Genomic DNA, 24,084 nt, shown 5'->3' with positions numbered 1-24,084 from the left:
GAGGGGATGGCCGTAGCCTACAAGAGATTTGACATTATTGTATTTGATAGAGAAACTAATTTTTACGGGTTTAATAATTATCACTTTTCACTGACAGTAGCTGTTCGTGGAGGATTCAAGTGTGCAGTCCTACTCTTTAATACTTACATCACAAAGGCAAAACTAGGGACTTTATTATCGGCTCCTGAAACTAATTTTATGCCTCAACTGATTCAATTTTTTTCTTGAAAGCTAAATTTTATAAACAAAAAACATCAAACAAATGGCAGCGAAAAACACCACCAATTGGTTTAGAGGGAAACGGATTTTTAAAACTAAACATCTTCATCGTCGAGTAAGGCAGATTCTGAGTATTGGGACTTTCGAGGAACGACGGTCGACTGTGTCGTGTTTTGCATGAAGATGCGCGATGCCAAGTGTATCAAGGAAGTAGAAGTAAACTAGAATTTGACTTCTTCGGAAAGAAATAGAACTCTTTACCTGCAATGATGCTTGCTTCTTGCGTAGCTTCTTCAGATAATCGATGGAGTGAAGCAGTGCGCTCAGCCTGTTGTGAGTAATGAACAGAAATAACTCATAACTAACCCTGAGCCGATCATCAGACGGTGAGAAGCTTTTATCTGAATCAGTTTCCGGCAGGCGTAATCGACGGAAAGAGGATATAACTTTGTAGCAATATCTTGAACACGGGAACTATTAATTAAACAGGCACACTTACCCCATGTAGGAAACACAGTTGAATTCTGTACTGGGACTTGAAGAAGGAGGAGCGCACGACGATCAAATGAAAAGATGCGCTTAGAAGTAACTACTTAATTTCAGCCAGAATTAGATTGCGTGCGCGCGTGCGTGCGATCCAGCATACACTGAAGCTCTTGGTCCCCTTTCTTTCTTTCTTTTTTTTTCTTTGAGCAGTTTTTAATGGAGATTTCCGTTCCAGGCAAGTCAAGTCGTTTTTCTGGTGCACCCATCTTTTTCAGTCTCGCACTTTCACTGTTTTAACTTCCTCTCCGCTGCAGCACTGAATTAATCACGCACGCAAAAGGATTTTTGCATCGCACAGTAAACTTAAGAAAGGCTACGATCAATATATAATTTCTCTTTATATCATCAAACGTTATACCCAGCCCGCTAGCAGAGTCGAATCGATCTTTCGTAGATGAGTCGCCAAATTAATCATAGTACTGAGTTCGAAGCCGTTGGCAGAGTCGCCTTCCTCTTCAAGTCCCGTCGACTTATCTAGGTAAGATCGAACCGTCTCTGCTAGCAGGGTACAAGCATTAGTAAGTGCAAATTTTTATGAGCGTAAATCATTAACCTAAGCGCATTGCGGAAGCAATTGTGAAAAACACTCATGGAATATACGACTATTGAGGAAAGCACGGGAACTACACAGTAACTAGTCGCATATTTGGGGCTTCAACAACTTCGTCCGGTATTTCGTTCTTAGATACCCTTCAGCGACCGTCTTATAGTACTATACTGTTCAAGGACGCCACAAATATATTTAGTTTAGAGCTGACAGCGTCTGCAACAAACAATCAGAGTGACATTGATGATGAGTGTTTATCAATGAAGCAGGGTGCAATCCATTATATAACGGCGCGGTAAAAAGATTCTGAAAGATTTATGGGACCAATGTATGATGGAATTTTTTGATCGCGAGAAACAATAACGAAACAGAAAGAGAGAGCATTACCAATCTAATCCTACAAACATCCATTAGTAGCCTGCCAAGCAGATAAAAACGATGTGCTTTCGGCTACGCTACAAGAACAACAAGAAAACGATGTTTTCATTTCGTTATATTTTTCTCATTGTAGCTATGACTATGGAGAAGACTAGTTCTACCGTTTAAAATATCGGCCCAATTGAAATTACCTTTCGTCGGAGGTTCAGCCCTGTAATATTGAGTTTGATGGGTTTCCTTCTCCAAGACAACTTATTAGATTTCTTTCAAGGTATCTTAAAGTTCCGAAAATAAGCACATTACGAATAAAGAACAAGCGAAAAGATCTTGATTGATAAATAAACATATTTATGGAAGGTAAGTATGAACTGCGGATAAAAGAATCGATAAATGAGAGATTATCGAACACAACCGAACTCAATGGAACTGAGTTCAATTATCGAACGTTCAGTTGTCTTTTCCACTGCCCTGCTAAGCAGAATCAGGTGATTAAATGAGATGAATAAAGTTTCTCACGCTGACTTTAAAAAAGTCAATGAACTCCGTAAAGGTTTTTATTTTAAAATACTTTACTAAGCTGCTTTCACTGAAAATTTCTAGTCGTCTTCTCAAGATTACCTTTGAGGTCATTGTTATGTGAAACTAATTTTCTTAAATTACTGACCGGCCTTCAAAAAGAACCCGAATATGGTGTTTCACGAGTACTAACGGCTCAAATGGGATATTAACAAGTTAAGGGTTTCCGCTGAAACCTTCAACTCTCTTTTCAGAGTTTTAAAGGTCCAATCTTCTTCTACCCTACCATCGTATGAGCTGAAACTAAACCGGTGGACTTTCACTGAAGATTCTTATGTTCTCAAGATTAATTTCAAAATCACATTATTATACTGCATTCAGAAAAGACTATATATCGTGTTCCACTGATATCAATTCCTCAAGCTCGAGCGAGCTGAAAAAAAATGAAGCGAATTTCACTGAAGAGACTTCATGCCTTTTTCAGGAATGTTACCTGAGATTATGTAAGATCATTGCTAATTTAATTCTTCTTTTGCCTTCAAAAAAGACTTTATCGTTTTTCACTGATAGCAATTCCACGAGATTCCACTGACATGACGAGTGAGCTGAAAATAAATCAAGGGGATTTCACTAAAAAATATCCTTTACTTTTCTGGATTAATTTCTTATTATCTAAATCTAATTTTCTTAAATTTCCATCGATTCGAGAAAGACTACTTATCTTGTTTACTGAGCTGGTAAATACCCCACAAAGAGGATAAAAATTAATTAAAAAAAACTTTTATTTGAGAATATGTCTTAAGGCATGCTAATGTTCTTATAATGCCTAGCGCGGCTATCTTGTTTCTGGTATGTATCTTTCTGACCAAGGTTTCTCGAGGGGAGAATATAGAATTTTAACAGTACCTCATAATACAGAAGTATTTTTGCGCAGTTTATGACAATGCAGGAAAAGCAGATCTTAGCAAAGGCTACTGGAATCCAAAAAGAAAATTGGGGGTAACCACGTATTTTTCAGAGACATTTAAGCCTCAAAAGCTTTGAAAACATAAATATGCATGGCATTCTTTCAAAATTGAAGCTTAATTTATCTCTGAAAAATGCTCGGTATCCGGAATTTTCTTTTAGGATTCCAGTAGCCCTTGCTAAGATCTGCTTTTCCCGCATAGTCATAAACCGCGCAAAAACATCTTTGTTTTAGTAGGCATCATCCTTAAGCCGACCGGTTGGCTCAGTTGGTAGAGTACCGGACTACCGTGCGGGAGGTCGTGGGTTCAAACCCCGGCCAGACCAACACTCAGGGTCTTTAAATAACTGAGGAGAAAGTGTTGCCTTTGTAACGACATCTGCAAATGGTTAGACTTTCTAGTCTTCTCGGATAAGGACGATAAACCGTAGGCCCCGTCTCACAAACCTTGTTTGTAAATAACTCTGTGGGACGTTAAAGAACCCACTCACTGTTCGCAAAGAGTAGGGGACGTAGTTCCCGGTGTTGTGGTTTGGTCTTTGTGTGTACACAGTCGAACCTCCACTAACGGCCACCTCTCTACAACGGCCACATTTTTTTGTCCCGGCGGACAGTCCATACATTAGCTCTTGTTTAAACCTCTCTACAACGGCCACCTCTCCACAACGGCAACGGCCACTAAAGTGCGTCCCCAACTGCCAAAATAACCTCTCGACAACGGCCAGTACAGTTCTTTTCTGTAAAAACCGTTTTTTATAAACTGATGCAGTAATCGACATTTGTCTTCGGAACATTACGTTTCTGTATCCATTTTAATGATATACGTACATTTTGATTGTGTTCCATTTATATGCTGCAGTAAGCATAAATTGTCTACAATAATATAGCAAATGTTGCGAACTTTCCTCATTTCGTCTTGTTAACATTTTGATTCAAAACATTATTTACGTTTTATTGTGTATTTTGTCTATATATGTATTATTTAAGATTGGATTGCCGTTATAGGCTACAGTAAGCATGAACTTGGCACAATAAACATGTTGTACTTCCCGAAAAAAAGGTGTGATATTACACCCCTACCTCCCCATAACGGCCACCTCTCCACAACGGCCACTTTCTTCTGTCCCCAAGGTGGCCGTTGTAGAGAGGTTCAACTGTACTCTCATGGTTGGGTGGGTAAATGCTCGGAGATATTAGCTGCATTAAGCTACTCTGTAAATCCGAGGGTAAATAAAGATATGATGATGATGATGATGATGATGATGATGATGATGATGGTGATGGTGCTGATGATGATGATGATGATGATGATGATGATGATGATGATGATGATGATGATGATGATGATGATAAGAAGCCCAAGTATCTCGACCATCCCGAGGTGCGTAGAACGTATGCGCAGTAACAAAAGGCTGCACCGTCCTTAACACAGGGAACTTAAGCAGCGACGACGGCAACACCAACGAAAACGTCGCTTAAAAAATATCATTATTTCATTTGTGCTACTTCGCGATTATTTCAACTCGTTCAACTTCCATAGGAACGGCGAACAACCCAGGAACCAAATTGGTAGTAGTGGCGTTCAAGTTAAGAGAGGGAATGAAACAAATCACCGTCGTGCGTTCATGTTCTCCACGAAACCTTGAATTTGGTCATTTCACGTTGTTGTTTTGCAGAGGACGGCAAAGAAATGAGCCAAAATTTAAAAAAGACATGTCATTGTTTTTGCTTATTAAACCGATTGTTTTGCGGCGTCGCCGTCGTCGTTGCTTTAAGTTCCCTGCTGTTATCCTTTTTCCATGAAGAAAATTAATGTGTGACAAGTTTTGGATAACGCTGTCTACTCAACCGAGAAGACTATTTGAGAGGTTCTCCCTCTTCTCAAAGAGCCGGCTGATTAACCGTTTAAGCCTAACAGTGATCAGCATCAAATTTCTACTTGTGATATCAATGCTTACTCAACCCCTGAGATCATGAGAATTAAGGATATGATCACCCAAGGTAAATTTTCTTGATATTTTAATAACTTCTCCCCAGTACTTTTATAAGAAAAGTATGGGGACAAGATAGGAGAATTTGTTCTTTAATATTAGGGGTTAAAGTGTTAAGAAGCGAAATGTGGGAGTAGAACGCGAAAGTCACGTTCCGCGAGGGAACCAACCGCTTTTCCGCGCGCCCGCGTGTCTCGCGAGGAACGACTTCTCGTGGTCCAGCAGCAACCGGGAATATGATAATTTTTTTCACGAACTGCACGCTATTCTATCGCATTGAAATAAATAACTCGACGATTCAATGTGTTCCTCATCATGTAGTCCATTGAAATAGTGGACGCTCATCCTAGCAGCTCAGGTCGAATTCTTATCTTGTCTATTGTCTCTTCAGGCAGGCAGTAAACCGGATTGACCGGTTTAATCTCGGATGATCCTAGTAACGCTAAACCAGCCAAACCAAATAGCGTGTGAAATGGATCCACCTGCCGAAAATAATATCATGTATCAGTATATAAAGACACCTTATCGCATGTTATGTCGGTTGGGCAGTAAGCGCGGATATTGCGCTTAATCACGAGTAGATAAGCCCAGATTAACACTTTGCTATTTACAGTTGCTGTCAAGTTAAGGAATAAAATATAATAAAGTTCAAGTTGAAATAAAACGTCTGTTCGTATAACTTTAACCAAAAAAAAACATTCGTGAAGTTGAATAGCCGTGACTGGTTAATTCTAATTACAGAGCGCCGGCAGAGAGCTTCTGCACATTGAAATGAAATTTCATTCTTACAAATTTCTTTGTAATTAGGAGGACGTTAAAATGCCCAAGGAGCGAATAAGACATTCAATGGACGATTCCTTATATATCTTGACCAATGCAATATATATTTCACATTTATTTAATTCACAAAATTACAAATATTTAAAATCAGATTAAAAGAAAACAAAAGCTGAGCCTCTGTTAAAGAACACTGCGAACGATGCCGGATAGTTATAGAAAGGGTGATAATGATGATGATTATGATGATGATAATGATGATGATGATGATGATGATGATGATGATGATGATGATGATGATGTTCATAAAGCCTAGATGTCAAAATATTGGCCACATTCTGCTGGACTACAACTTCGTCTCGGTCCATATATGAATCAGGGGCACCCAACGACAGAATTCTCTCAGATCCTTTGAAACGCTATTTTAGGCTATCTGGAGTGCCTTTAAAGCTCTGTAAGTTCATTTTAGGCCGCGCTGTAATATTTTTATCTGTTCGGTCATTCTAGGGCAACCTGAGTCTTTTCGAAATTACTAGGGCATCTTTGTCCATTTCTCGAAAACCTTATCGAACCTTAGGTCTTATTTCCTTTCCGAAAATCTAAGCTGACCTTTCTTCGGCACCCGAAACGACATTTTCATCAGTTCGAAAACACTAGGCCTTAAATTTCCCATATCACGAAAGTTCGAGGTGAAAATTCCCGTCAGAAAATTGTAGGGGATTAGGGCCTTCCGAACAGATAATTTACCGAAATGATCTGTTGGGTGCCCCTGATGAATAGGCCATTTCCGAGTTGCTTTTGAACCTCATTACGAAAGCGAGGCTAAGTGGAAAGTTTTTCGTGTGAAAATTAGTTTTTGTTTGCATATGAGTGAAAACTAATTTTCGTAATGAAAGCTATTTACTAAGCTTCGCTTTCATATCTAGGCTTAAAGCAGCAAGGAAATGGCCTATTAATTAAGTATAAAATCACAAAATTCAATACAACTAAACCGCGCGCGGAGTATCGAAAAGTTCTGCTCAGAACAGTCACGTTTCAGAATTTCATCCACGTGCCAACACAGCATTGTACAGCTTAAAGGACCCTAGTCAGCCACACCTTTGTTTTTGTTTATATGCGAGAGTTTAGCCATTATATTTTATTCGGAGCATGTAGAAATGAACGAAATCACTGTGAAACTACTGAAGATAATGAAACATATTTTCAGGAATATAACTTACAGTAAAGCAATAAGATTTTGCTTCACCATGCAATATCAATAATTTCGATGGCATCGAAAATGGCGGAGGCTGACTAGGGTCCTTTAATATAAAAACCTTAGTAAAGTTCTGCTCAGTGGCGTTTCGATTTGAATGGTCACGTTTTAGGCTTTTCGACACCAACACAACCTTCTACAGCGTAATATAAAACCATAGCAGAATAATGCTCAGAAGCTTTCATTTGAATGATCACGTTTTAGGATTTCATCCACCAACACGACCTCATAAGACCATAGTAAGTTCTGCTCAGCAGATTTTCGATTTGAATGGTCACGTTTCAGGCATTTCAACACCGACACAACCTTATACAGCGTAATTTATTTATTTATTTCTTAACTTATTCATTTAGTTATTTATTAGCTTTCATGTGAATGATCAAAATTAAAAATAAAAAATTAGAACCGCAAGAGAACATGAACATAAAAATTCACTCTGTAAAGAAAGCCAGGGATAACTCCTCCTTTTTTGATCACTTGCCAGCAAAGAAACTGTTTACTGAGATTTCTGTTGTATTACCGTTGTGTGTCACGTACTAAACTAGCACCACTTCAAAAGCAACAGTTTAGGTATTACTAAGCTTTACCATGTCACCGGGTCTGTCAGCAAATCCGCCTGTTTCTTCATCTTGACAGGCAAGAATGTAGTTACGTAACTTGTCCTGAGAGAAAAAGAAATAATGTTTAAAACACGAGCAGTAGTGTTTTATCGGGATTTAGATTTTTAGATTTTAGTGATTTATCGGGTTTCAGACACGATAAAACACGCGCTGCGAGTTTTTTGAACGTCTTCAAAAACATTACTGGAAAAGCGTGTGTCAAGAGAGTTTATAACAATGATGCTTTTGTGAACGTTGGAAATTAGCATACAAGAAAAACATTAAACACCGCATACTAATAAGGAGGAGGTTTTATCGGGTTTTAAAACCACTGCAAGTGATGTTTTATCGACCATTTGATAGGTCAATGGGCTTATGAATTATTAATGAGTTTTTGAAGAAAGGAATATGATCACTTATCGGTCTCTTCTTATATTTCAGTTTGACTTCTTTGGACTCTTAAGCTGGATAGGTAAACTACACCATTTAGAAAAATTATAGTCTACAGTTCGCACCGAATACATCTTGAGTGCATGTTTGTATGGAGAAAACTGAAATGGGATGTCATATAATTTGCCCCGAGTAAAATGTTAAGTCTGACAAAGCTGTGCCCGTGAACGTTTAAGAGTGGAAATTTTGAGAGATGTAATTTGGATAGAAAGAGCTTCGATTGCGTTTCGCCTGAAGAAGCTGTGAACGGTAAGAGAAAAATTAGAGGGGTATAATTTGGATAGAAAGAGACTTAATTGCGTTTTAATTCATTTTTCCTAGATCCGTTTGCAAAATCCCGTCAAAGTACACGAGAAATTTTTCAGAGAAATGTAAGGAAAATCAAAAACAAGATACCGCGTTTTCTAGCACAGCTAGATCCCTCATATTTGAACAGGAAAGTGTTTCATCTGGTGTGTCAAGCCCCAGATAAACAATAAAACATTTTCGTCCAACATTGTGCTCAGTCATACAAAACGTTTGGTGGCCAAGCGGGCAAATAATGTTTAACCAAACAACGGACAAAGCGTACCCACATAATTAAAAGCCTTACATGTTACCAGCACGACCTTCAAAGCCGTGCGAGTTCACCTCGGTTATCTCTAGCTTCGGGGGCCGGCCGTACCGACACACATGAGCAGTTCTGATGCTTTGTGTTAGCTTACATGACACAAAAATCCAAACTGTCATCATGTAAACGCAGCGTCCTTAATATTCTCTTGACAAGTCCAGTTTTAATGTCACACAAATTCCGTTTTTGATCGGTTGCTTTTTCCCGCATACACAAGCGTTGTTGGCAGAGGTGGCTAAACGATCAAACGTCATAAAATGTTGGATGAAAATGTTTGATCGAACATTGAAAAACCTTTTAACTGCAAAGATGGGTGAGGCTGCTGAACAATAAAACGTTTTCGTCCAACACGATGTTCGACGAAAATATTTGATTGTTTCAAAGTCGGCGGAGCTTTCTTTAACTTTCAATTCACAGTTGAGATTAAGATTAACATTTTTTGTTTCAAGCAAAATTGTTTGATATCAGATTTCGTGTTACATATCATGCATACTATATTTCTAAAATGATGATTTAGCGGAAATAGTCCATAAGGACTTCTTTTCATACCGACCACGTACTTAACATCTCCTGTTTTTGTGTGTTTTCCATTGGCCGTGTCGGTTATGAACAAGCCTCAGAAAAAGCAACATTGTTTACGGGCTTTTTAAACAGTACCTTATGGAATAAAAACCCTTCAATCATGTGACCACGATGCTGAACTTTGTAATTCTGTGATAGTTTTGTTGATGTGAAGCTTGCTAGAGTGATTTTGTAATTTGACACAGCCATTTGAAACCACAGGTGACCACACAAACAGAGGATGGTATGCCTGTGCTCCCCACTAACATATCCACATTCTCGAGGGCGGGCGCGATCGTTTACCTTGTCAATCCAGTGTAGCTTGCCAATAATCTTCAATGATGCCAGCACCCACCACGAGTAACAAACATCTGGGAGCTTCTCTGGTCGACCTGCAATAATTCAATAGAACAGAACTGTGTATTACGGTCAAGTTGAGAGGTAAAGCTACTTTTACGCGTTCCAAAACTTAAGGTGCCTTTTTCCTTTGTTGTCAATCATCGAGTGCGACAGGTAACTTGCAACAATTGAAGTGCTGAGAGCATAACCTACCTAAACAACTTTTCAGATTGCTTTTTGTTGTTTTAGCTCAGATTAACAGGAATTTTTTCATATGGCCTTGAATTCCTTCACGAAACGTTGCTCCAATGTTCAAGTTTGTTACTGCTTTGCGCTTCGTTTTGTGATAAAAACGGAAATCTTGCTCTCAATCATAGGTTTTTATTGCAAACGAAGCGCAAAACAACGGATAAAACATTGGAGCAACGTTTCCTGAAGGAATTCAAGGCCACATGCAAAAAAATTCCGGTGAATGAATCTGAGCTGAAACAACAAAAAGCGATCTCAAAAGTCATTTGGGTCGGTTATGCTCCCAGCCCTTCAATTATTTTTGCACAACTGATTCGAGAAAAGGCTTCACTTTGACTGGCCAATGAAAAACACTCAGAAACAGCATAACACTTGGTATTACAATACGTGATTTTCCCAGAGAAATGCGAATAATGCTAAGAAATGCGAATAATTTAGCCATTCCTTTTTCTAATAGCTATTATATGAAAAACTCTATCGCGTACCGAGGTGCCGTCATCTTGAATCTCCTCTCACCGCTTGCAAATGGCACAGGAATCAAGGCCTTCACGAAGAAGGCTTGACAATCATCTGATCTTAGAGAACTAAATTTTTCAGCTGAGTCGCCTTCCACCATACAACATATGGACACAGATTTTGTATACTTGTGATTAGATTTTGTATTTATCTGAGATATGGATCAAGTTGTAGAGCGAGGGTCAGGAAATTTGAAAGTTTGAAATTTTTTAGTTTTGTATTTTTGGCAAGGCCCCATAAGCTTTCTAGCTTTAATTACCACCGTGGATAAATAACGTTTTTATGTTATGTTATGTTGAGAAAGACTCATCTCGCAAATCACGTTTTCGTAAATTAAACGGATAATAATTTTAAAAACCTCTCCTTTTAGAAGTATCCTTTCAGTGTCTGCATTACAGGCTTTACATCAAGGTTTATTTTTGAGCTGAGACATTTCCGCAAATCAGTGAAGACATATTGGCTCTCACCAACTCACTACGTTTCTATAGAACCAAGGAAAAATTAGTTTTTACCAAGAAAAGCAGGTATCAATTTAATTTCTCACCATTTAATCCCCCGGAAGGAAGTTGCCTCTCACAAAGCCACCAGCCAAGCATATCAGCATTCACGTGCTGCAGGGAGTCAGCGATGGATAGGGCACCTAAACAGCAATAAATCTGCGGAGAAATAAAAGAACAACTAAAATTGTGGACAAAATTACTAGTAAACAAACAAACAACCATATTTCCACCTCCCCCCCCCCCCACCCTCTTCCCCCGACTTAATGTTGTTTTGTGGGTCACGGACAGTTTCCTGGCAATCAGCACTTCCCAAATCAACATTGGATGGGGGAGGGGGGGGGGGAGGGAGAAGTAACTGTTGTAGAATACCAAAGGGAGGAATAGTAAACTGAGAATTGTTTTTTGTTCCCTGCGTTCTGTTTTCCTAACGGTGGTGGTGGCTGGTGAGCATGGCAACTGGTGACCAATACAAATGTGCTTGGCTTGGTCAAGTTTGGGGTTGACCTTTACAATTGCTGCAGGCTACAGGTGATTTTCACCACTTGTGAAAAACTTCATTAAATTTGAAGGAGGTTAAAATCCAAAAAAATAAAAGTACCCAGATTTGAGATCCCCCAAAATATTAGCTTATTTGCCTACAGGATTTTCATTGATTTTTGGAGTAGGAGGGTTTTTAATGGTGAATAGCAACACCACTGATTTTAAAGGGGAAGTATCAAGCAAATTTGCTGTAATTTCAAAATTCAAAAATGTTTGTCTGTCAGCAGAAACAAAGAAATAATTGACAAGTTTGTTTTAAATTATCACCCCAGTGCAATAAAACTGTCGATTAGTGCCTCTGTTCAGAGACAGAGTAGGCCGGTATGGATTGAAACTTGAAAAATATTAGACTAATGTTTTTCAAGTTCTCGCATTTTTGTTTTCAAAATGCGCTAGAACAGATCACGAGTTGTTCCTTTCAAGAGTTCAGTTGATTTCTTTCCTCTAGTCATTCTAGAATTATTTTGCAACTGATTGAAGGTCTTATTTCATCATTTTAACAAAAGATTCCAAAAACCCCACGATACTTCCTCTTTAACATTTGTCTTGTTTAAACTGACTTTATTCAGTGTAAATGGGTGCTGAACGCTGGTCTTGGCTTCTAATAAAACCGTTGTGCCTACTTCCTAAATACTCCTCAGGGGAGCACCACCAACAGCTCTGCCAAAATTTACAAATTTTACACCAATATTGTTAGCAGTCACCTGTCCTGAATGAGATTCTGATCCTGGTCTACACCCAAAGCCACCATCAAAATTCATACATGACAATACATACTCCACAGCTTTCTGGAGGTCTATTGCATCCAGTCGTCCCTGATAAAAAATAATGATAAAATATAAAAGCACGTTTTTTTTTTTAAGTGTTTTAAGCAATAATATTCTGATTAGTGAGGGCCTTTCCAAACAACTGTACAGAAAATGAGGTCTATACTTTTAACCACAATATATGTACCTTACGAACCTAACACAGCCAAGAGAGACATGTACAAAGCCATATTCTTTGCAAACTTCGTCCCTGTAATAAAAACTTTGTGTATGCTAGGTTTGGGGTTTTTAAAACTTTTCTGTGCGTTTTTTCATGAACATTTTTAGGGTTTTTGTACACTAGGAGTTATGGGTGAATATACCAGTTGCCATCTTTTTCAGTACAATGGATTTGTACCACATGGTACAAAAAGAAATATTGCGACTTACCAACAGTTTTAAGGTGGCAATCGCACAAAATGAGAACCTTGTGTCTACTTCTCCTAGTGAGGAAAAAATGCAATCAACAACAGTAAGTTGAGATCTAAACAACAAAACCTACAGTTTTTAAAGTATACTGCGGGGTAACAAAATACTCCCAAGTGCATACTCCAAATCTCAAGTCTTAGTAATATAACTGTTGCACCCACTAAAGCTGCAACGTAAGCATGTTAATGACATAAATATCTCAGAGATTTATATACAATGTCTTGTCCCTTTGATTAATTTGATGTTATAGTCCAAAAGAGGTTTTGACAATGCAGTTATTGTTAACTTAAAATTTGTCTTTTCTTAAGTTTTCTTAAGTTTTCTGGGAGGAATAAAGTGAAGCTACACCAACAAAATTTATTTGGTAATTAATTTACCGGTACGTTGTACAATAATTCTGGAGTACTTGTACTTTCATTAATATAATCTAATTGAATTAATTATCCTTTCAAACCAGCAAATTTGAAATGTCTCACCTGATTTTCCCTGGGTCCCTGGGCTGATATTTTAATATTTAATTTCCAATACAACCTGCTACTTATACTTAAGGATTATTGGCTGAGGGGTTAGTTGACATTGATACAAGCATTAAGTAAGTTCAAAAATTATACTCTATTCAGTCGACTTTCTAGTACTATAACTACATGTACCAACAATTCACATACAGAAACAAAAGATTACCCACCCCACTTGTCTCCAACAAAAGAACCATCTGCTTGCTGCAGTTTACATACATATTCCACTGTCTTGTCAACATCAATTGAATCAATACATCCGTAAAGAGACAGAATCTAAAATGAGTGGCAACTGAAGAGTCAACTCTGAAGGGTAAAAATCTTTTGGAGAATCGCTTATTGATAAGCAATAACAAAGTAGGATCAAAGTTCACACTAGCCCCAGGATATTCAGTGTGGTGGATGATAAAAGCATTCCCTTGACTGGGCCACACCTACAATATTTATTTTTCAGTAGTGTGACATGGCAACTGTCAACTGTTCCTTTATTATTATTTCATCAGTAAGTGTACAATCATTTATTGTTATGGTTGATGCCTTTCATAAGATGATTTGTCAAAATCTTACATCACACGGTTCAAGAAAATATCCTTCTCAAACTCATTAATAATTCATCAAGATAAAATAAAGAAAATCACTACCGTAACCGTGGTTTGGATATGTGTTCCTAATTACCATAAAATTTTTCCAACTTAAGCCTTGAATTTCTCCAAGAATTATTGATCATTTGAGAAGCCATATCAAACACTCAAAAGTGTGTTTCATCAGATATCCAAACACCTCGAAGTCGTTTAAAAAGACTCGGCTGCACCTCGTTTTTTCAACCTACTTCTCAGTGTTTGGATATCTGATGAAACACACCTTCTCATGTTTGATATATTACATACCACGCCCATGGCAGGTCACCAAAAATCCTGAAGGAAAATGGTATCTCAAAGTATGATTTTAAACTAGTATTTGCAGAAGGGAACCTGGGAAGTCCAAAACAAAACAAACCCTTCCACTAATGAGAAGTATGGATTTAGATACAGCCGTATTCTCCAGAAGGGGAAAAAAACATCCTGGTTTTGAACCTATGCTTTAATACTGCATGGGTGCTGTTTGCTGTTTGCATCAGGTAAGTCACTCTATGCTTCATATCCTGGCCACAGAACAGGAGCACCCAACAACAGTTTTCTCTCAGCTTCTTTGAAACGCTATTTTAGGCTATCTGGAGTGCCTTTAAAGCTTTGTAGGTTCATTTTAGGCCACGCTATAATATTTTTATCTGTTCGGTCATTCTAGGGGAACTTGAGTCTTTTCAAAATTACTAGGGTATTTTTGTCCATTTCCCAAAAACCTTAGGTCTTATTTCCTTTCCGAAAATCTTAGCTCACCTTTTTTCAACACCCAAAACAACATTTTTATCAATCCAAAAACACTAGGGCTTAAATTTCCCATATCACAAACGTTCGAGGTGAAAATTCCATTTAGAAAATTGTAAGGGATTAAGGGCCTTCCAAACAGATAATTTACCGAAACGATCTGTTGGGTGCCCCTGAAAGAACAAGGGAAAAAAATTTATATACCTGAATTGCACTCAGTGTATAGAGCAGATGAGGATCGTGGTTTGAACTGGCACTGAATCCACCATTATCGTGCTGACAAGATTTGACAAACTCAATTATTTCTTCTTTCTCCATCATGTCCTGCTTGTTCATCAGAAACATTGCTGTAAGACCCCAATACACACCACTCATTCGCAGATACTCTGTTACGCAATATTCCTAAGACAAAACAAAACTGTCTCTTTAAATTTTCCTAAGGTTACCTTTTGAGTACCAAATGTGTAAAATGCTAAAAAAGAGAGGTAGCAGGAAATAATGTTTGCTTTCACAATTTTTTGGTCATGTTTAATCCTAGTGGGGAATAAATCACAATATTGACACACTGAATGTGAATGACAGAGTGAAAAATTAAGGGAATAAATTTAAAATGGAAATTTAAATTTGTATCGTAAAAAGAATATTCGCTCACAAAGCAAGGGGTCTTACTGATGAATTGCCATATCTTTTACCATTTTTTTTAAATGTCTTTTATTCTCCCTTAACCCATAACGCCCCGTGCCGGCCAAAACCGGCCATGATTTCGGGCATCCTCGCGCTCGGGTCCTACACCTCCCTAGAAGAGATTTTTTGTCCCCTATTGTTCTCATTGCCTTCAGAAAGGACTGACCAATCAGAATCCACTTACTGCGCATACATTTTTAGGTCTTAGGGGGGCCCAGACAAAAGAGCTTTTTGTCTTTAGAAGCGGTGTCCGATTTCAATTTTTGTTGCCTCGTGGGCCGCGCGGCTAAATTTTTAGTCGCCGATTTTCGCGTTTTTCCGAAGGAAAACACATCTTTTCAAAATGGTAAATCGAAAGAAGAACTGCTAAGGAATACTCGACAGTTTCGACGGCGAAAATCCGAGAAATAATGGCGAAGAAATTGCGGTTCGAGTAGGAATTGTTGTTTTATCCAGGCGATGAGCGAGCGGACTGCTCAAATCATTATTCAGGCCATGGACTTTCTGCGAAAATTTAGAGTACTTCTGGGAATTCAACAGCCAAAAAATTACACGTTTGATTGTGAATTTGTACTGAAATACTATTCTAATTGACGATTCTTTGTACTCTGAACAGTTTTTGCGAAATATTTGAAAAACGTGCCCCGCATGGGTCGATAAATTTGCTTTGAATTGGACTTGTTGTTCCTTCAAATCGCTTGCGCGTTGCTCGTCTCCCATTTATAATTATACGCATCTTTCTAAGGCGTAAACAAAGACTTTTCTGAATAAATTTTTCATTTAGGAAAGCTTTCAGTGTGTTTTTCTTTCTATTTTCATTGAGAAAATGTGACAACTGTGTAATCTTGCGTAAACAAACACATGCTCTCGAGACGGATCAGATTTCATCCATGTGACGCGCAGATCAAATTTCATCGAAATTTCGGAAATTTTTACCTTCAAGTTTGTTTTTTGGAAAATTTTTAATTGGCAACTAGTGTATTTTATTCCATAATTAGTAATTTTAACTATCTTAGACCAAAGGGGTGTTGTTTTTTTTGCCCTGTAAGTTATGTAATTTTACTGCACATGGGGTAGGAAATAACCACTTTGCCAATTTTGCTGAATTTTGCAAAACCTACTGGAAATGGCTGGTGCGTAATGGGTTAATTCTATACTGATACTTGGTTGTTAATATTTTTTGAGTTTCAATATTATTGTACCATATTAATATTAATTTTCTTTTTATATTGTAAAGCACAACTGAATATTTATTATTACAATTATTATTATTATTATCATCATCATCATCATTATTATTATTATTATTATTAAAAAACTTCATGACATTTGTTCTTTTTTTCTTTTTCTTTACAAAAACATTGTTGCTTAAAAATATTATCTTTTTTTTAATCGAAAAGAAATGTGAATAGGTTTTTTAATAGCTCTTTTTTTTATATACTTTTAACTTGTAAATAGCAATTTGTGTGGAATATTTTAATAAATTATTATTATTATTATTATTATTGTTATTATTATTATTATTATTAAAACTAAGGAAGATCTTTTAACCATATATCACAAGGAAATGTGCACACAGCATTTTACTCACATAATCATCCTTCTTCCTCCCATAAGCGGCAATAAAATCAGCATGTTTTTCCAGCAGCAGCTCTTTTGGAGAATTGGCCGGGATTTTAACATCTTTTACTTGAGATCCCTAAAAAAATCAGTAAAGCCACTCATTACAATGATTTGAACATCCCCTCTACACAAAATTATTAGTACACTTGAAGTTCAAGACAGCAAATATCAAGTCTCGGGGAACCTATTCTTGATATAACACTCAGTTTCTATACCAGTCAGTAGGGAGAGGAAATAATTAAACATTTACCGACTCGATTTATGTCCCCGGAAAAAACCCCAGACAGGGCTGTCAACCTCACACATCTTCAAATATGGAGAATATGACTTCCCCGGCCAGCAATAACAAAGCGGCTTACAGAGGCGTCGTCTACGACAAATGGCAAACTTCGCCAATTATCCGGGAGATTTACAGACATAAATCTGGAGAAATCCGGCACAAAATCGGGAGATTACAGACATAAATCTGGACCGGGAGATATGGCTCAAAATCTGGAGATTCCCGGATTATCCGGGAGAGTTGACAGCCCTGCCCAGAACTAGCTAAAGGCATTGCGGTCAGTTTCATGCGATCAGCCTTTGATTCGATCACTGTGTAGTTATCCAAACAAGAAAAAGTCGCATTTAAGCTTATGTCTCTTACCGTTTTACCAAAACTAAATCATTCAAGTTAGTTTATGTGTTTCTTACCATCTTGGGAATATTAACTCATGCAGGTAAGTCTTCTGGTTAATATAAGTTTTTAAAATATATTATTTTCTTCATACGTGCATCGCCTTGAGAAGGTCGCCATCTTGGAAAGTAAATCCGCTGCCCACATAGATTGATTTTTAGGTAGTTCCCAGTCCCACCTGCTCATGAGTGAAAACCACAGGCAACCGAATACAAAATATACAAGCTGAACCGAAAGCTCCATCGATGAGACTAAGGACCCCGGGAGGGACTCCCATATGGAACAGACGGGGATGCTCGTCGGAAATTTTGAATCAAACCCATAAAGGAGACCATCTGGGCGTGGTTCGAGCTTCTTGTGACCCCTAAAGGAGACCAGTCTGGGCGTGGCTTAAGCAAATTTTGACCCCTAATGCGGTAAACAAAACAAGTTAAAAAGAAAATTTGACCTCTGTTTCTCTTCGCGTAATTCTGTGTTTCTTCACGGAACCCTAAACGAGACCTTGGCAGCTTAAAATATTGGCGCTTTTCCCGGAACACCCTAAGCGAGACCAAAATCCAAAATTAAATTTACACCCCTAAGCGAGACGACGAGCATCCCCGTCTGTTTCATATGGGAGTTCCCCCCCCCCCCCCCCCCTTGGGCTAGGGCCTAGTTGAGCCCAATGTTGTACTGAGCAGCTGGTTAGCTTGAGTCTGGTGTTTTCCGACCTTCGCCCAATCTCGTACCCAGAGTCTTCAGGCTTTTTGGTCAGCGGGGCAACGCCGGGAAGACTCTGGGGACATCACCGCAGGATTTCTGCGGTAAAACAATGGAAACCGTTACGGAACAGCCAATCAAAAAAATTGAATTTTTTCGATGTCCCCAGAGTCTTCCCGGCGTTGCCCCGCTGACCAAAAAGCCTGAAGACTCTGGGTACGAGATTGACCTTCGCCGTATTTCAGACCGAGGCGAGGGTACTCACCAACAATAGGAGCGTACACTGGCCTGTATATTCGTGCAACGGCGTTTTGTGGACTAAGGCTATTTATTTTTAGATTGAAGTTCCCACAAATTCAGTCTCCCACAGGAGCCTTACTTACCAGTCTTGTGCTTTGCACAATTGTCATGTGAACCGGAATTTCAATTTTCGCGGCAAATATCGTAGTATTCCTATGCGTGTTTAAAACTAGACCGATCTGTGAAAACCCTTTGTCGAAGCAACGGGGAAAGTGGAAGTGGACGTGGTCGTGGACGTAAGATGTCATCATGATTTCCTTGGTTCTCTTGTAGTTTCTCCATCGCTCTGTACTGGTTTCAAGTCACCCCGGAACACTGATTCGCAAGATTATGCGAACAACTCAGTACACGTTCTTGATATCAAAAGGACGAGGTGATTTCTAAAATGAAATTGTTGGTCTGGTCAACAAGGCTTCTAAATCAACCAATCAGAAAGGTAGCTTTTCTTGGTCTTAGTCTTCCAGGTCTTAAAAACGACGATTTCATTCGCCGACAACCAACATGATTAATTAAGTCATGATCAGCCAGCTAACCAACCAACAACGAGTAGCTTTATTTGCGTTCACCGTAAAAAATTAAATAATTAATAAAATTAATAGACATAGCTCGTTAGGTGGCGAAAGGAGTGGAGGTTTGGTGGCAAGGGAAAGAAGGATTGAACTAACTGGAGGAATCGTACTCATTCTGTCTTTGCTACCCTTAAGGATTACAAGATAACGAAGATGAGTTTTTCTGATGGAAAAGTAATGAAAATAGGGAATTAAAAAGAACGCCCCTACAAACACGGATTCAAACATTCTATGACCCTGTACTATCTTGAAAGCCAATCATTTCACCCAAATAACCTTAAAATGTTAGAAAGAAAACATAAAGTTTTATCATCTGTTGATGTCCGAGAACAGCTAACGTTAGAAAAAATGATCAATCACTCAGCCCAAGCGCAGGATTCTTCTCTGCGTCAGTCAGAGCAGGTTGCGGAGTTCCTGGGACAAGGTTGCTGGAAACGTCGAGACTTCCTGATGGAAGGATGCGGCAGGGAGGAGAAAAGGAACGTTAATAGGGTGACTTACAAAGTAACAAGAACAACAGGTTAGAGGTAGCGTTTACTTGTACCGTGGATTTGAATTTCAATTAACCCCAAAGTAACGAAAAAGCCAGCAAAAAAACAAGAAAGGCAATTGAAACACGTTCATAATATTTCAATCGTTTATCATTTTACTTAAAAGACGTTCCTGCCTTTTTTACATGACAACAACTAAAAAACCAGAAGAATAAATTAAATCGGAAAGTGAAACATTGAAAGTCAACGTGAGCGTAAAGCACTCAGCGTTCATTTTACCAACGTGTTTTTACTTAGAACCTTTCTCATCACTGGACAGAGAGAATAAAATGAAAAAATAAATTACACTAGCTAGAAAACAAACTTATTTTGCTCAACACTGACTCACGTAACAAAGTCTGTATCTCTTTCTGTGTTGCTTGACATTCGGCTCGTCAAATAATCTTCAACCTTCATTCTCCCACATATCATTTTTAGGAACGCTTAACACCGAACCGACCAAACCAAACTGATACCTGACATTCAACAGCTCCAAACGAGGAAGGGCGGAAAAATACTCGGCAGGCATCAACATGTCGCAGATAGCGTTCCTTCTCCTTGGTAGATTCCCATGGTATTTAATGTTCGTCTTTTTTGTTTTTGTAGCTATCGCTGTTTCCTCCTCTCCAGAATTCTCGTTCAGAAATGACCTTCTTCGTCGAAGAAACGGAGAAAGTGACAGAGGAGGCAAATAACGGGGACGCAGCATTCCATCATGAGTTCCCGTTCGGGACTCGTGGTTCACTTGATGTTCCATCGCTCCGAGCTGGTTTGTAGTCGCTCCGGAAGAATTTCGCAATCGTTTGCGAACAATATACCTTATAAAGATGATTTCCGACAGAAATTGGTAGGACTTTAAACCAACCAGTCACAGAGAGGCGGCTAAAAGATTTTTTTCGTCCAACTCACACATGTTTTCCCTTGATCGGCTGCGATTGGCCCAATAAAAACTGAGTTGTCCCCTCCCCCCATTTTTGAGGTGGATTCTCACTAGTGAGGTGGGACATATTAACGTGGTGAAGTCATAGGCAATTGTTTTTATCCCGCGGATAAAATGTTTTGGAATTCATTAATGCGGTTGTGCTCGGGGTGTTGCGCAATAGTGGTTTCCCGGAGAAGAATTGCGCAAGAAAAGGATAACGACTAATTTCTCTTTTATGTCATTCAATATCCATAAATCTTTCCTTAACTACGAAAACTTTCTGTTTTTTTGGCAAAAAGTAAGTCCTTCAATTAAATACACTGGGGCAAAATAATAGAAGAAATGGATATTACATCGCACAGATCTCGTTTAACATTCAAGTCGAAATCGCGACGCACTAAAACATTCTGTGACTCCTTACTAGCTTGAAAAGTCAGTTATTGCACCTAAATAACCTATAAATGTTTGCAAAGGAACATAAGGTATTGTGATCTACTGATGCTAGGGGACGTATACTGCTAACCTTTAATTAAAATGGGCAAATCACTTGGCCTAGACACAAAATTTTCTCTATGTCAAAGTAGGTCGCGGAAGAAATCTTGATGGAAGAATGCGCCAGGCGGCAGTAAAGGAACGATAATGATTGCAAATTAACGGAAACATGATTAATTAAAAAAAAAAAAAAACAAACAAGGAGGCAAATGAAAACTCGGAGTATTTTTCCACGATTAATATTTTATCCAACGTAAAACGTTTCTTTCTTACATCAACAACGGTACATAAAAGTTGGTTTGTGGTGAAAAATAGATTTAGTCAGTGAATCAAACATTAAACGTCAAAGTCAATAACATGAGAAGTTCAGCATTTATTTCAGTTACATTGCTTTCTTTAACTTAAAATCTTTACAGTCACTGAGTAGCAAGAATACAAAGCAAAAATAAATTAAACTTGAAATATCAGGCCATTTCCGAATTGCTGTAAGCCTCGTTATGAAAACGAGGCTAAGTGCAATGCTGCTCATATAAAAACAAGTTTTCTTTATGTGTGAATGAAAACTAATTTTCATGATAAATTCTTTGCACTTAGCCTCGCTTTCAAAATAAGGTTCAAAGCAACTCGGAAATGGAGATGTTAGTATCTCTTTCTGTTATCAGGATTTTTACTTCGGTGAATAAGGGAGACAACTGAGCGGTTTAAGGTTAAAAGGGATAAAATTCACATACTTTAATTTGATCCTAATTAAAATTAAAATTAAAAATATCTATAGCTCTATGGCAGCAAAGTTGACATTAACTTTCTGACGGATTTAGCCCCGCTGGGGAAAGGGAGATGGCACGTTACATTGAGCTTGTTTTTACTTTTCCTTAGCGAAATTTTTTACAAGAACACGTACAGATTCTTCCTCCTTGCTCCATTGAAAATCTTGCCAACAATACTGAATAAACGTCACTGAAGGTTTATAAGTTGTCGCACGCATTCCATAGTGTGTTTATTCAACTTTAATCGCTGATTAAATTTCAGCCCACACAACCAACATTCATGCGGCTTTTCAACAGTGGGTAATCTGGTGCGTGCATTAGACGTCATATCTGAATGGCTTTTTACATGGTGCTTCAGCATGTAAGGTCTACGAAAGGATTTCTCGCATTGGCTGCATTTAAAAGGCATTTCCCCAGTGTGGCTCAGTACATGCCGAGTTAAATGTTCTTTTCGCTTGAATGACTTTCTGCAGTGGTTACAGGAATACGGCTTATCCCCAGTGTGCAGCTTTGCGTATAAATACAGCTGCGTTCGTTGTTTAAACGTCTTGTCGCATGTGGTACACTTGTAAGGTCTCTCATCACCATGGGTTTGTTCATGCTTCTTCAATTCTCCTTGCGTTTTGAAGGACAATTCACACTGAGTGCAGTGAAAAGGCTTCATATTATCATGAATCATTTCATGTACTTTCAGATGATCAAGTCGGACGAATCCCTTGTCACAGCGGGAACATTTGAAAGGCCGTTCACCACTGTGTACGAGAGAGTGTCTTATCAAATACGCTTTCCATATGAACGACTTCCCACAATAGCTGCATGTATGCCATTCTTTGCCTGTCCGTTTTTTACTTGTACTCTTTTGGGATTTCTTTAATCCTTTTTCGTTTGTTATTGTAAAGGTATGCGCAGTGCAATCCGAAAGCGTAGATTTACGGGACATCATTTGCAACAGGAAAAAGTCAGGCTGTCTTTACTAGCTGTAAACGCCGGCTTACCCCGAGAACAAAAGTTCGATGAAGTTCTCTGAACAAGACGAGTTTTGGTGAAAAGGATAAATAGCTTGTAGTGTTCCTTAAGTTGAATTCCGTGAATTCTCTCTTCTAAGATTCTGTTGGTGATCCTGTAACATAAACTAAAACCCGAAAATGCGTCAAAATTACTTGATATTAAACTATGAGGGTGAACGTGACATAGCTGATACGTCACTTTCTAAACTACTTATGAATAGAAAGTCGGAATCGGAATCCCCCACCAGCCCCAAAAGACAAAAAACAACAACAACAAATCCCGGTCACTGACAGGGTTAAGTGTCACTTTGCTTGTGCTTGTGCATGCTTACAGGCTTGTCACCACAGGTTAATAAGCATGGACTAATTTAAAGAGCATGTGCGGGCCTGACTGATACCGACAATCATGAATTATTCATGATGTTCATGACAAGGTTTATAGAGCTGTTTTCAATTGAGTGTCGAAAGTAATATAATTTCGCGTTTGCTTTGGTTTTGCATTACTACGCTCTGTGATTGGATAGCAAAACTCGCGCCAACGAGAAGTAAAACCAAAACCAATCGTGACTTCCCTGCGCGTGTTTTCTCACCACTTATCTCCAAATAAGCGTATTTGCCTCGAATTCTGATTGGTTTATTGCGCTGTTTCCGGCTTTTGTCAAACTTTGGCTTAGTGACCACACCCAAATGAAAATCGCCTTAAACGGAATCTAGGGTTTATGTATTGGTAATTGAACGTAATACACGCTCTTTCAACACTAAATACCACTACACCTTTTGCCCTTCATTATCAGGAAATAAATTTTCATTAGTGTTAAAAATTAAATCATTTAAGTGAATGTGTAATCATTGTATGAAAATAGACAAACGTTTTTATTTTCGACGTCATCAATAAGGCATTTTACATAGAGAAGAATATTCAGTAATGCGAATATCAGTTCAATTGAATGGAAATAACAAACTTTTAAGAGAATGAAAAAACATTAGACGCTTCTTAATGTTCTTTAACGAGGAAAAAATTTCATTACAACAGAGATACAGTCAGCGTAACAATCAATCCTTCAATCAACTCCCCGCTCAAACATCGTGGTATGTAAGTCTGCTTAAACCTAAATCACGCTGCACATTTTCTGGCAGTTATCGT

At 38.4% G+C, this 24,084-nt stretch overlaps 1 protein-coding gene across 1 annotated transcript; it reads right to left on the bottom strand.

The window, feature by feature from the left end:
• Window positions 1-5,417: 5,417 nt before the first annotated feature.
• Window positions 5,418-17,784, bottom strand: LOC146463888 (geranylgeranyl transferase type-2 subunit beta-like). Its single transcript, XM_085083960.1, has 10 exons — window positions 17,672-17,784; window positions 16,950-17,057; window positions 14,879-15,076; window positions 13,481-13,586; window positions 12,757-12,809; window positions 12,265-12,375; window positions 11,065-11,176; window positions 9,720-9,808; window positions 7,784-7,858; window positions 5,418-5,646 (listed from the first exon to the last, which is right to left on the bottom strand). The coding sequence occupies exons 1-10, from the start codon at window positions 17,672-17,674 to the stop codon at window positions 5,506-5,508; spliced, it is 996 nt and encodes a 331-aa protein (XP_084940086.1). The 5' UTR covers window positions 17,675-17,784; the 3' UTR covers window positions 5,418-5,505.
• Window positions 17,785-24,084: the final 6,300 nt, after the last annotated feature.

This window comes from Pavona decussata, unplaced genomic scaffold, assembly GCF_977016875.1.
Source record: "Pavona decussata unplaced genomic scaffold, jaPavDecu1.1 SCAFFOLD_174, whole genome shotgun sequence".
Lineage (NCBI taxonomy): Eukaryota > Metazoa > Cnidaria > Anthozoa > Scleractinia > Agariciidae > Pavona > Pavona decussata.
Note: the sequence above shows the minus strand (reverse complement) of the source record. Positions and strands in the feature narration are given on the sequence as shown.

Coding starts and splice junctions, on each gene's coding strand:
- LOC146463888 (XM_085083960.1), bottom strand. Junction 15,077..16,949: donor GGAGGAAGAAGGATGATTAT/GTGAGTAAAATG, acceptor GTTTTGTCTTAG/GAATATTGCGTAACAGAGTA. Junction 13,587..14,878: donor ATACACTGAGTGCAATTCAG/GTATATAAATTT, acceptor CACTCATTTTAG/ATTCTGTCTCTTTACGGATG.